General features: G+C 33.3%; 1 protein-coding gene across 1 annotated transcript; it reads right to left on the reverse strand.

The window, feature by feature from the left end:
* Positions 1-11,361: 11,361 nt before the first annotated feature.
* On the reverse strand, positions 11,362-12,856 carry LOC127284410 (uncharacterized). The gene is made up of 2 exons (XM_051309820.1): positions 12,442-12,856; positions 11,362-11,967 (listed from the first exon to the last, which is right to left on the reverse strand). The coding sequence occupies exons 1-2, from the start codon at positions 12,679-12,681 to the stop codon at positions 11,698-11,700; spliced, it is 510 nt and encodes a 169-aa protein (XP_051165777.1). The 5' UTR covers positions 12,682-12,856; the 3' UTR covers positions 11,362-11,697.
* Positions 12,857-15,259: the final 2,403 nt, after the last annotated feature.

The following is a 15,259-nucleotide window of genomic DNA, read 5'->3' on the forward strand; positions in this document are numbered from 1 at the left end:
GTTATGGTATTGGACTCAGCTCTCTCGGCTAATGACATGCTTACTTTTCGATCTGGTGTTATGATGGAACCCCTGGGCGTTGCTCAATGGGATATGACAGGACCTTCTGATTTTCGCGCACGTTTCTTTTTAACGTGTAAAGCAATGATCATGACTTGCCTTTCCACTCCTACCTTTTGGTAATTCAATATCTTATTTCGCGAGGAAGGACATTCTTTGAGCACTCACTGGGGCTCAATCCTGAGGGATCCTTTAGCTGCCTATGAGTTTCTTTCATCACACTTGGTCATTTCACATTGATTTGTCGACTTTATGGACTGTTTATTCTAAACCTATTCTTCACACTTTTTTATAGGTATTTGACCCTCGGGGACAAGAGGCCAACAAACATAACCATCCAACCTATTTTTTACACTTTTGTTGTTCTGACAGTTGGCCACACCTAAAGTCATCTAAGAAGAAGAAGGAAAGTTCTCGGAGGATTCATCGTTGTGATGTCTGTGAGGATGGACGTATTTTTCCGTCCCCTCACTCTGTTTGTGTCTTTTTGAACATTTAATTTGTACCGCTCTTAACAATTCTTGCTTTTGTGTGTTAAAAACCCACAAATATTAGTTTTGTTTTAACCGAACTGTGAACTGTGTGAAAACGTGATTTTTCTTAAAGAAACTGGACTCGATAATAACTTATACTACTCCAAAATCTATTTTTGATTTACTCAGTTGTGATCTCCCTGTATGTCATACCACCATTTAAAATACAGTGCATCGATTGGATACTTCTCTTATTTTTGGAAAAATACTATAAATGTGCTATACTATTGAAACTGAAATATAATATTCATAAACTCTAAATCAGGAATCGCTTCAATTCACCGTATACTGGCTTCTAATCACCAATCTGAGTCATCATCGCTATTGTTTTCGATACAAACAACTGCTGCTTGAAGGTCGTAAATTCCAATCTAATCATTATAATTCAATACATTGACACTCAATAATAGTCAACTTGAAGCAAATCAAATTGTGCACTGAAATTACACTGTCGTTACAATCCTACTCCTGATTAAATTTTCCTATATCTATATATATATATATATAAACTCTAAATATATCCAAGTAATCTTTATAAGATAACACCTTTCTCCTTTTTTTCTTTCCTCCTGAGTGTGATGAACTGACATATATGTATTCATATTTATATTTTGTTTAATTCTAGAGAGGGAAAAGGGTTGGAAATGGGAAAAGAAGAGAAGATTCTTTTCTTCTTCTCTCCTTTTGTTCATTAATTAATTAATTTATTTTTCTCTTTTTTTATTGATGTCGATGTACCTATGATGAGATAAATTGAATAAATCATTATTACATCCTCATTGCACTAAGTGAATAACAAGATAAGTTATTGGCTGAATTTTTGAATCCAGCAGGTTTTATTGAATTTTTTTTTCTTTCTTTGTTTTTCCCCTATGCGAGCCAATGAATCTAAACAGTCTATTTTGTTTTATTTTTGTTTATAACCTTATTCGTAGGTCCATCATTCTTCTTATTATTAAATTAAAATGGATTTTGAATAAAAACTTTAGGAATAGTTTCCTTGTTTTTTCTTATTTTGTTTGCAATAAATTTGAATTACGATTAGTAGAATTAACCTTTTTTTGAGAGTAATATTAATATATTAATTCTCTGCTTTCAGTCGGCTTGTAATTATTATGATTCAATGATTGAGAGCATTTTGAATTTGCTCTAGCTTACAGCTCTCAAGCATTGTCCTTCTGTATGAATCCATATGTTCTGAAGCCGATTTAAAGTAGGCTCAATCCGGATAAGGGAGGTCTGGCATTGACGAATGAAAATATTTAGAGGAATAATTACGACTTTCCTTCATTTTCTTTTTTTTTCTTTTCTTTTTTCTTCTTCTCTCTCCTTCTTTATACATTGGTTTCTCTGTATTATTTGTTGATCGATCCGGAACTCAACTTTTTTTTTCTTTTTCTTTAGTTGCCGAAACGATCAGTTACATTATGTAGTATATGGTGGTTCATTGATTGATTTTTTGTAGGAAAATGGTTCGGAACTACAATGAGAAGCAACTAATTGACAACATCTCCAGGGAACCCGGAATGTCCATTCCTCCAAGGGGGCGTGGCCGTGGGAAACTTCGACATTCAAAAACTGATCAGGGTATAATCTCCCTGGACACGACTGTCGAGCGCCTAAAATCTCACCTAGCTGAAATCCCAGTCTCTGATTCCATTGAATTATGGGGTGAATCCGAGGACTCAGCCTGCGGTCCAAATCCAGTTTCACAGAAGCGAACAAGAGAGAACGCCTCTCTATCCTCTTCTTCTCCAAATAATACACTTAATTCTTTTCAGGAAAATCAATCAAATAAACGTCATCAAACTGATGCTGTCTCTTCTGTCTTTCCATACAACTATACCTCTAAATCTCCTACTTTTAACAGAATAACATCCAAAATTCTCAAAAAATCATCCGATCGTCAAAACTCTACCTCGTTAACAAATCTTGAATGGCATAACGAACTTGAATGGCTCTCCTTCTTTGAACAGGTACCGAGAATTCTCAATGGGCCCATTTGTTGTGTTAGTGGAAAGTACCTTACCCGGAAAGAACGTTGGTAAAATGGACCCATTTGCTGTCTCCAATATCATCGCAACTGTTGTGCTTATTGAAAGTAGGAAAATTTATCGCAACGTATCCAACCAATTGAAAATTTTCTGCGGTGAATATACTAACGCAAATAAGCTCCCCACGTGAAAAAGTTCCCGGGAGACTCCCGGGAATCTCCCGGGAGTTGATTCCCGGGAATTTCTCAGAAAAAATTCCTGCAAACTTGTTAACCCTTACGTGAAACATTGTAGGTGTCTCTGAAACAAAAAACTTTTGTTTAAGGCGTAAAAAATTTTTGTAAGTATTTAAAAAGTTTCATTTAACACTAGGAAGTACCCAGAAGCATATTTAAAGTTTAGGTTTTTTTTTTATTGTAGATATTTGATTTTGACTGAGTTTAGGTAATATGATAATTGCTTCTCGTAAACGATTGAGCTGTTTAACATAAACTTCCCTGAAAAAGTTTATGAAAACGACCTGAACACTAGGAAAATATTTTGAAACTTCCTAGTGATCATTTATCACGTTTTAAGGTTAACTTGTTTCAGAAGTTGACGAAAAATTACCCTGAGTAATCATAGGTACCTGGAAATTTCTTGTAGCGATCGTCTTTCATATTTTAGGGTTTTCTTCCTCGAAGAAGTTATCGAAATTTAACTAACTTTTAGAGAAGTACCTGGAGAGATCCTAGTAATCAACTATTGATTTTTTTTCAGTTTAATACATTGGAAAATGTCGATTAATTTCCTGGATCTCAGACTGAAACCTTGAATAGGTTCCTATAAGTAATTAACATGCAAAATATGATTAACCTAAACTTTAAATATGCTTCTGGGTACTTCCTAGTGTTAAATGAAACTTTTTAAATACTTACAAAAATTTTTTACGCCTTAAACAAAAGTTTTTTGTTTCAGAGACACCTACAATGCTTCACGTAAGGGTTAACAAGTTTGCGGGAATTTTTTCTGAGAAATTCCCGGGAATCAACTCCCGGGAGTCTCCCGGGAACTTTTTCACGTGGGTCGTTGATTCACAGGATCTTAAACGTTTAGGTTTCCATATATACATACCAGATTCGTTTATTAGGAAAAAGGGATTTACAAATGCTTTTCCCTCTGATCGTCCTATAGATAGAATGGTTGAAGGACTGGATCCCGATGACAGAGAGTCCATACATTCTATTAGACGTTGCCTCAACGAAGATAAGACTTTATCTTCACGAGTTGAGTTTGTTTTTGACTCTGTAGTGATCCCTAGAAATATCACCATAGAGGGTTTCTCTATCCCGATAACTCCTGTCATACCAAAACCGCACAGTGGGAATAAAATGACCCTCTGTGGACAAAAATCTACCGACAACACAAATCTTAACCGATTTTAATATTTATTTTTTCTAAATACTCGGAGACGTTTTTCCTGTAACGCACAACTGCGATAAATTTGATTTATTTCAAACTAACCTTAAAAATGATACCTATATATGAAATTACGTTATTAGGATGGTTTAAAAAATGGAAAAATGATTAATTTTGATACAGCAGAGAGTATTGTGAACCCTTTTTGATCACTGAATGCGAATTTGACATTAAAATTGCAAAATTTTAAAATTCAAAATGGCGGGTGCAATATGGCAGGCAATGTTTTATAAAAGTCACCAAATTTACTCGAAAGTTGTTATTCAGGGGTTTTTAAGGTCGCTGGTTACGAATCTGAAGTCAAATTTCAAAAATTCAAAATGGCGGATCCAATATGGCGGATAAGAAAATCAAAAATTAATTGGATTTGCTTGAAAGTTGTTACACGGGGGTTTTTTGGGTCGCTGATTACGAATCCGATGTCACATTTCCAAAATTCAAAATGGTGGATCCAATATGGCGACCAAAAAAAATTTGAGATTCACTATATTTGCTTAAAACTTGTTACTCGGGGGTTTTCGGGGTCGCTGATGACGAATCTGATGTTAAATTGTCAAAATTCAAAATAGCGGATATAAAATAAAAAATTAATAACTTTTTAAAAATTTGATCGCCATATTGGATCCGCCATTTTGAATTTTTGAAATTTGACTTCAGATTCGTAATCAGCGACCCTAAAAACCTCCAAGTAACAACTTTCATGCAAATTCAATGAGTTTTTAATTTTTTAATCCGCCATATTGGATCCGCAATTTTGAATTTTTGAAATCAGACTTCAGATTCGTAACCAGCGACCAGCAGAAACCGTGAGAATGAGTATGTTTATATATTTTAAATAATAGTACTGGGTACTGGAAGAAGCAAAATTAAAAAATTAGTGGATAATTTTGATTTGTTAGCCATTGTCTGATTCTACTTTCTAACATTAATAAATTATTGAAAATAATTTTTTAAAACTCTTAATTGTTTTTAGGAAAATATTACGAACGATTCAAGAGAATGAGGCATTGGAAGATTTATTGAACACAGAAACGGAAATGTAATACTAAGATTGTTAAAAATGTTTGTACATATTAAATATATTTAAAATATTATAATGAATAAAAAACATTAAGTTTAAGAAAATATAATTTAAATTGTAATAATATGCCTCATTGTGGTAACATTAAAATACAAATGTATTAACCTATTAACCTAAGTTATTCGTTTTTCTTGTAAGCCCTTATAAAAGCACTATTTTTTGAAGGAAAATATCTCAAAAAATAATAAATATTTTTTCAAAATTTTTTTTACTTAATTAGACCCATAACCACTCCCTAAAAACCTAGTATAGAAGAATTCGGAGGACAGACCCCTCAATTTGACATATGAAGGGTAGAATGACAAAAGGGGTCAAGCGCCAATTTATCGAAAATGAGGTTTTTGCATAAAAAAATCAAAAAAATTCATTTACACATTTCTGTAGAAGGATTTCCTTTTTTATTGCGTATTTAAATCAGTTTTTAATAAAAATTAAATTAATAAAATAGCCTCAAATTTACTTTATTGCAACCTGATTGAAAAACAAAAGAAAGTGGTGAGTCAATAATATTATCCATAACTTAACAAATTTAAACATTTAACATTTAAAAAAAAAATGCAAAATTTGTTAAAAATAACTTTTTTTAATTTTTCATATTGATTTCAGGTTTTCAAAAAATTTGAAAAAAAAATTATTACCCCTAAACCAAATCAATTATGATTGTTTCAATTTGATCAATTATTCCTTAAAAATTCAACTTCTTCTACAATTTTTATTATTTTTTATCGGTAATTTTTTTGTAGACTTTTTTCATAATTCTGAACAATCAATCGTAAGAATTTTTAAAAATTTTAATATTTTCAAAACATAAAATTTTGAAAATAGTCAAAAAAAAAAATTTTTAGTTTTGATAATTCACAATAATTTTAAATCCAAAATAATGCCAGAAAAAAATTGATAATTAAAATCTAATTGATTAACAACATTAATTTCGATGAGTTGAAATTTCACCTATCCCTCCCCTTACAATTATGGTTTAAATCATTTTTGCTTTAAAATAAAACTTTGGAAGTATAATTTTTGGTACCATTTAATGTAAATTATAAGATATGTTCTCGAGTTTTTTAAATCAATTTTTGTTTATATTTTATAAATTAAGAAAAGATAGAAAAAATAAATAAGAATATAATAAAAAAGATATTATAAAAAAGAAATATCTTCTTAATAATAATGTAATTAGAAATTTAATTTATAATGTTTATAAAAGCATGCAGTGAAGAGCCATCTGGCGATAGAAACTTAAAGTGAAACAAATTAGCACGAATGATAACAAAAAAATTTCTTCTCGGGACTAGTAGAAGCGAGTAGTGTCGCCCTCTGTCCGTTACAGAAAAAAATATAAAGGTTCCCTAAAGAAGACAAATAAACGTTGCCGGAACGTTTCGGTGGGACCGTTCCATTTACGTCCCACCAACCATAAACAGGGACGTTGCCTGGCAACGTGCCTGTCCTACTGAAACCCGGAACGGTCTTGTCCGCTGTAAGGGAACGATCCAGTGGAACCGACCGAAGGGTCCACCGGGCCGTTCCCGCAACGTTGATGGAACGGTCGGTGTTATTAGGGTGTGAACCGTCCCGCTGCTTCCGTTGTCAGCGATATTGTCACGTAATGGCCCAGTGTCGATCTTCACGGCCCTACTGTGAATACTGCTCGGAAGGCCATTCAACCAACTTCTGTCCTAACATGAATCGAGTGAGGAAGTGTAAAAATTGTAAGGGTAAACATATAGCTTCATCTATGGAGTGTCCTATCTATATATTGGAGTTTGAAGTGTCAAAATTGCGATACGTTGCGAATCTTAATAGGGATGATTCAATTTCCTTCCTTCAAAGAAAGTCCCCAGCATTATTTGGACCTTATCCAGTTGATTCCAACTCTACTGGTCGAGAGCAAATTCCAATTAGTAATGACGAAGATGCTGGTACTTCTAGTAAAAATAAAGATCCCCCGTAATGATGGATGAGGGTAACTCCGATAAGAATTCATTTGAATTGAATGGCTCTCCGAGACCTAATCCTGAACACACCAACAACACTAGCCCTTTGCTTTCCATAATGAACAACGATTCTCGGCCGACGGATGTGATGTCTGTTGGGAGCCTCTCGAAGAGTCTTGAGGGCCTTCCGACGGATACTTCAGACTCAACACGACTGCTAAGTGATGTTTCCACTCCCTATCACCAACGTACTTTAATTTCTCAATCTTAGATCGATGCCGTATGTTTGGTAGAAGTCCCTCCTCCTGAACAAATACAGATCCCAGCACTCACCTTGAGCCCACAGCCTCTTGCTGATCCTATTATGGATACCTTTTCTGATTTAAATCAGAGTCTCCGCGAATTAATGAGTGGTACTAACCCGAACGACAAATGCCAGGATTAATTTAATGCTGGATGAATTTTCAGTCCCTGTGCAAGATAACCTCCTTTATTTGGGTATTTTACTTGACCGTAAAGGTGATTTTATACCTCAAATTTCGATCAGATGAACATTATTTCTAGACCGTGAAAATGCGTGAAAAGTCATTTTCACGGAGGTATTTTTGAATTGTTTTTAACAAAAAATGTTTTTTTAAGAAATATAATATTAAATAATTGTTTTAATATGTAAGAACACTTTAAAATAGTGATAGAAAGATAATTTGATTGAAAAATTTAGCAAATTTTGCTTTAAAACGTTTCTGCTACAAGAAAGTGTAAAATGACGATGTTTGTGAAATGGTTTGTACAGTGTACATGTGTACATGTTTCTTTCAGTTATTCGAAACAATTAGTTGAATTTAAATTTATTTGATAAACATTTCAACTTACCGATTTATTTTCAGCACTCATTATTTATTACAAGTTAAAAAGAACCGACATAACATAAAAAAAACTCTGAGAGACACTCACAAGGAAGAAGCACTGTACAAACCATTTCACAAACATCGTCATTTTACACTTTCTTGTAGCAGAAACGTTTTAAAGCAAAATTTGCTAAATTTTTCAATCAAATTATCTTTCTATCACTATTTTAAAGTGTTCTTACATATTAAAACAATTATTTAATATTATATTTCTTAAGAAAACATTTTTTGTATAAAACAATTCAAAAATACCCGCCGTGAAAATGACTTTTCACGCATTTTCACGGTCCAGAAATAATGTTCATCTGATCGAAATTTGAGGTATAAAAGCACCTTAAGCTTACATGGCAAAAACATATTAAACTTATAGCTCAAAAAGCCCAAAAGTCTGTGAATATCCTTAAGGTGATCGCAAGAATTTCTTGGGGTGCAAGCCCAACTTCCATGTTAATGGTTTATAAAGGTCTTACCAGGGCTCACCTTGAATAGGGTTGCCCTCTCTTCATGTTTGCTTGTTCTTCACATTTAAAAATCCTTGATCGTGTTCAAAATTCTGCAATCCGTGTTATCCTTGGTTGTATGAGTACTACCCCTCGGAACTTTTTGCTGGCTGAAGTTGATGAACCCCCTCTTTCCCTTAGAAGAGCTATGCTCTCTGAAAGATTTATTCTAAGAAATTACTCGTGGAAGTTGAACCCCTTGATTCCTAATTTACAGTCACTGCATTTCAGAATTAGGAATATGAGAAAGTCTCGTGAATACTTTGGTAGATTCCCTCTTGTCTACGTGTACTCCCGATTGGTCAACCTCACAAAGAATCCATTAAGAACTCAGAAACCTCTTCTTCTTGATTATTCCTGGAACGAACTTACGTTTCATGTTCAGGTTGATCTCGAATCTGGATATGCGATTAAACAGAGTCCCTCTCCTGATTCAGAATTTCAAACTATTATAAGTGTGTCTTATCCAAACCATCTAATATTTTATACCGACGGTGCGAAAGCTAAGAATAGCGATAGAGCGAGTTCAAGCTATGTTTGTCCGCGGGTTATTGAATTTGGCGTGAGAATAAACGATTTTTCTACATCAACTACATGCGAAGCCTATGCAATCTTATCAGCACTGAAATATATATACTCTAGTAATATCGCTAACGCGTTGATTGTATCGGACTCGAAAAGCGTCTTGGCCTCAGTCAATAATAGATTTAATAATAAAGAACTAAACCAATTAATTCACGAAATTATTAAATACACAATTAAAATTATAAATAAAGGCTCAGAAATTAGTTTTCTCTGGATTCCAAGCCATGTCGGCATTAACGGTAATTAGATGGCGGACAGAATCGCTAAAAATGCCCTGGGGTTTGATTTTGGTAAGTTTCAAGGCGTTCCAAGCAAGGATCTCCTTGACTCGATACGTGATGACTTTAGATCCTGGCACCGTGATACTTGGCCTCTCTGTCCTGAACTTGCTTCTGGTAATTTATATTTTAGGATGATAGGAAAAAAAAACCCCCGTCCATGGTTCAAAGACTACCACGCAATACGTAGGCATTTGAACCTTTTTACAAGACTTAGATGTGGACACGTATGTACAAGTGAACACTTTGCGAAATTGGGCTGGCAAATTGATGCTACATGTGTATGTGGAACTGGACAAAAGAGTATCCTACATTATCTTAGAGACTGTCCTGTCCTCTCTGCTTTCAGACCATCTCTTTATTCGTATCTAACCGATAAAATGATAAATTTTGATCCTGACATGCCAGATCTCACGCCATTAATTTTTGATCCGGATCCTGGATCGGTTCGTTGTGTCGGGAAAGTCTTTGACGGTGGTGGCATCGTCCTGTAATAATTTCAGTAATGGTCGACATGAACAAATAACATTAAAAGGAAAAAGAAGGAAAGAGGATGATTGGGGGTTGATTGGGGGATTGTTGAACTTCGGGTAAAATGGGTAGGAGAATGATGGTGTAAAGAATTCTGTTATTTTTTATTTTTCTATTTATATTTATATTTTTATTTGAATTTTTATTTGTTTATTTTTTTCTCTTTTCTCCTCTTCTTTTTACGAGCGACTGTATGGAAATTCTACTACAGTCTTTAAGTGTTATTTATACAGTTAACTTACAATGAAAAGGGATTTCGGTTCAAACAGCTTTACGCTGAATGAGAATGCGCATCCTTTTCAATTGAACTATTTATTTGCATGCCAATTGAGTGAAGATATGATTAATAACTAATTTAAATGTATCATTTACACATTTATATTTATTTTGTACATATAAACAAAGAAAGAAAAACCTTATAATTATATGGATTTTGTTGGATTTTAGTTAACCTTGAACAACAATTATGAATTATACTTGCGTTTACTCCGGCTCTCAATATATGAGAGCCGTGTTCTGCATAATATGAATATTTCTATTTAAATTTCCCGCGCAATCTCGTTCCTTCTTCTGTCACGACAGTTATGTGCATTTGACTTTAATGTGTCAATGCTGGACCATGCTACTACATGATTGGTCCTATTTAGAACTACTGGAATATTTATCTGGATCACTACATTACATATATACGTGAAAACACACAGAATTACACTGATGTATCAACCTTACGTGAAATGTATTGGCTATTTGTCCGATTTGGACAAGAGGCCATTTAACCAAAAGAAAGAAAGAAGAAGAAGAAGAGTTGATCATTTTGTTTGAATTCTCAATCGATGAAAACTCATTGGTACGAATTCAATTGAATATACAAAGGGCTTCACTGAATCTTGCTTAGTGACAAATATGAATTGGACTTTGCCAAAACAATTAATTCATTTAAATTTATCTGAATTAGATCTTTTTAACTGAGATACGATATACCGATCAATGGTACTAGTTTATGGAGAAAAATAGTTAGCAATATTAGCTAAAATTTAGTTATCTAGCTAACCCCAATTGCTATTAAAAGGATAGCAATTATTTAAGTTATATTATTTTTGAGTTAAATATTAGTTACCAGAACTAAAAATTCTCTATCCATATATTAGCAAACTCATTTTTATTCGTGTTCTTTTCTTACATAGCACACGATTTGAAAAAAATTTTATTAAATTTACCATTTTAAGTATTTTATTTACCGACTATTTCCCGATTTGTAGACACCCTGGTTTTACAATATAAATTACATAAAAATCTTGAATTTGAAAGGAGTGGGGTATTTTATACTGTATAATATACGTATTTTACATAATATATAATACTGTATTATACGTAAACAATTAAAAGTTACGTGAAACTTCAGAACCATGATGCCTGCGGTTATGAGTTGTGGCCATATTCATATGGTTTATACTGTACAGTGTAAACATTCATTTTTTTTTAAATTTATCAAGAGGTGAAGAACAGATCTTTTTATTACAACCATCTTTTTATTACAATATTATAAATATTTACACAAGCAATTAGATGTATTTGATTGGAGATTACAACTGTTTTGACAGTTATTGTTCAGATTGTATAAAATCATACGTTTTTGAAATTGTAATTTTAATCCATTCCCTTTGATGGAGATAAGTCTGATAAGCGCAAAGAATTGTGTTTTGGTTCTGGACGTGTAAAAATTCCATGCTCTAGTTGCAGCTGTTTAGCTTCACTTGTTAAATATTGGAGCAATTTATTTTGCTATTTGTCTCGCTGTCCAGGAAATTGTCAATACTGTTAATAATTAAATCTTATCTGCATTTTTCAGTAGAATCGAACTTGTAATCTTTTATGAAAAATTTTTTTATTTCTTCTATTAAAACATCAAATTTTTTTTCCGCGGCTCCTGGAACTGACAAATCTATGGAATCAACCGGTTTCAAATGAAATTCTTTAAATAGAGTCCCCAATGCAGAACTGATATTTTCTTTTCTTTTAAAATGTATTTCTTCCGCTTCTACTTCTTCGGGATTTTTCAAAACTTGTTGAAATTCATCCATAGAAGTATGAGAATGGTTTTCCTAAAATTTATATTTTATTGTCACTTAAAACATAAAAAACTGATATAAATTTTAAAGTTACTAATATAATGATAATAACATTTGCATGTTAAAGTATGGTATTAATAAAGTCATATTTTTTTCTCTATTGAACTCACGAATTTCATTCTTTTTTCTTAAAAGAGAATTGACCAAGAAATATGTATTTTTAAAAATTAACTTGGAAAATAGAAATATTGTTTTTTATAACAAAATTTTCAGTCTTTAATTTTTGAACGTTCAAATCAACGAAACTTCTTTTTTGTTTATAGATAATTTCAACAATTACTAAACAATAATGAGAAATAAAAATAAATTAAAGGCTTAACAAGTAAACAATTTATTTTTTAAAATACAAAGCAGTATTTTGTCATAAAATCCAAACTTAAAGAAATAGTAAAAAAAATGTTCATTTTAACGTTCAAAACTTTAGTAACACTACAATTTGATACTTACTGCCAAAACAGAATTGGACTGAAATTCATCAGAAACATTCTCCAAATTTTTAACACGATTTTTTCGTTCCCTATCATAACAAGTAGTTCTGCAACTTGAACAAATATTTTTATGGCCATTTAAGAAAGCGAAACGTTTACACAAAACTGGTGTTATTCCGCAGAGGTTATGTTTTCTTCGACCATGTATCGAAAAGGGATTACAACATACTTTTCCTCTTTTAATACTTTTTTGATCCATTCTGCTGCTCAACAATTCATAAAAATTCAAATCACAAAACAATTGTTCACATGTTTTAAATAATTAAACCGAAACTAATAAAATTCACAATTCTATTTTGATAAATCATGCACGAGAAATTCGTAAACACACTAGTTTGGTAACATGGACTTCAAGAAGAGCTTGATGGACTTAAGGCCTGAGCAGAATAGAAACGAACCGGAATCGTAATCGCAACCGGAAAAATGAGTTAGAAAAACTCATTATTGCTGCATAGACCTTTTCAAGCTGATCATTCTGTCCTCTTCCAACTCATGCATCATTGTATGCGCTAGATAAGGACAGAACGACCAGCATGAAAAGGTCTATTGGCGGTTACGATTCCGGTACGTTTCTATTCTGCATTGGCCTTTACCCACTTCAGTAGTAGTAAGGCCTAAGGCTGTTTCCGAATTGGGATTTTTGTCGTACTTTTGATAAAGTGTATACTTGGGAAGTATGTAGGATCCTTTTTTCGTACGGAAAAACAAGGACACTGCACAGTGATGGGTTGTGACGCGTCACACGAAGTTTTGTACGTATAATACGTTTTCGACGTAATATCGTATAAAATGTATAAAACCATGTAGAAAACCACTGACATTTTGACATATATATCTGATCCTCTGATTTTTGCCATAACGAATTTTTCTTATCATTTTTTTAAGAGCTTTGTTATTGTTTATAAAGTTTTGATTTAAAAATTGTTTATTTTGGGAGATACCAAACGACTAGACTGACAATATAATACTTAAGGCGCTTGTATACCTCACCGATCCAGAGTATGCTTGCGTCGTGTACCATTGGAGTAAAAGAGACGAAAATATCTTTTGTCTCTTTTACTCCAATGGTACACGACAGAAATATTCTCGGGATCAGTGAGGTATACAAGCGCCTTTAGAATATAGGTTATGTTATTATGCACGTGGCCCGGTGTTCACTCTTATCTGTGAAACCAACTTAAAAATAAAACCGATATAAAAACATTTGAATAATTAAAAATTTTGTTTTATAATTGTTAAAATAATTAATAATTACCTAAATTTTGTTTATATTAACAACTTTCTCTTTCAATAGTGTAAAGTAATGAATGATGTATTTTAATGAAGAATTTAAAATTGCCGCTCTTAAATCACGTGATCAAATGTAATATACATCGTGTAGAAAACTTGGCACGTAATATACGTAGTATTATACACGTAGAAAACCACGTATTATACGTCATGTATTATACGTACCCATCACTGCATACTTCCCGAGTATACACTTTATAAGGTTATTCAAGTTGGGTGGGGGAAAGCCAAGATGGATGATGGCTGATAGGTGCACCAGCAAGCAACCATCTTGGATTTCCCCCACCCAACTTGAATAACCTTATACTGGCTTGCGCCTGCGTATATCTGGCCATGACCTGGTGAGTGGATGTTGCTTACTGGCGCAGTGGCGCTTGTATACCTCACCGATCCTGAATATACTTCTGTCGTGTACCATTGGAGTAAAAGAGACAAAAGATATGTTCCTAAATGTTTGCGTTGCGTGACTGACGCGTTGGTTGGCAAGCGCAGTGACGTCATCAAAGCATTGATACCAATCGCGAACAAAAAGTTTGGTTTATGTTTCTCTTATCCCTGTTTTTCAACTTTACAATTTTTAATGCACATTTTTCTCGACGACTTTTAATAATTTTAATTAAATTAAAGAAAAATTAGTGAACAAAATATTTATAATTAAAAAATTCAGTGTCTTAAAATCATAAACCAAACTTTTTGTTCGCAATTGGTGTCAAGGCTTTGATGACGTCACTGCGCTTGCAAACCAACGCAACAGTCACACAACGCAAACATTTAGGAACATATTGTAGAAAGGCCTTAAAGATATTTACTATCCTTCTCTTACTCATTCTTACGTTTCCGTTTACGATTGCATTCCCGTTCAAAAATCTATTCTGCTTAGGCCTTTATTCAACGTTAAAGGCGGTTCTAGAGTAGGTGGTTAAGGTGCTTTTATACCTCCAGTATTTTGGTCAAGCAATCGACTGGATTGAATTTTCACTGTTGTATCACTGAATTTGATTGGCTCTAATGGAGCGGTCACACCTCGCCTGCAGGAGCAGTTGCCAATGGCAACCGTGTAAGAGCAAGAAAGATGGAAAATCTTCTATCTCTCTTACTCTTACACGGTTTCCATGGGCAACTGCTCCTGCAGCCGAGGTGTGACCGCTCCATAAAAATATTCAATTTTCACGGTGGAAATGGAATATTTGTTAGAGCCAATCAAATTCAGTGATAAAACCGTGAAAATTCAATCCAGCCGATTGCTTAACCAAAATACTGGAGGTATAAAAGCACCTTTAAGGCGCTTGTACACCTCACAAATTCTGAGTATCCTCGGAATTTGTCAGAAGTTTCACTAACTTTGATTGGCTTTGCTCATAGAGAATTTCGAAATTTTCCTATCTTTTGGAAATTCTCCATGAGCAATGCCAATCAAAATTAGTATAAAGGTGCTTATATACCTCAAATTTTGATCAGATGAACTTTATTTCTGGACCGTGAAAATG

Source organism: Leptopilina boulardi, unplaced genomic scaffold (assembly GCF_019393585.1).
Source record: "Leptopilina boulardi isolate dan_hultmark-lab unplaced genomic scaffold, ZJU_Lbou_2.1 LbouV2_324, whole genome shotgun sequence".
Classification (NCBI taxonomy): domain Eukaryota; kingdom Metazoa; phylum Arthropoda; class Insecta; order Hymenoptera; family Figitidae; genus Leptopilina; species Leptopilina boulardi.

Bases quoted from the DNA above. Each gene is read 5' to 3' on its own strand.
- LOC127284410 (XM_051309820.1), bottom strand. From the start codon at position 12,681: ATGGATCAAAAAAGTATTAAAAGAGGAAAAGTATGTTGTAATCCCTTT. The intron at 11,968-12,441 runs GTAAGTATCAAA...TATAAATTTTAG, and splicing joins AGTCCAATTCTGTTTTGGCA to GAAAACCATTCTCATACTTC.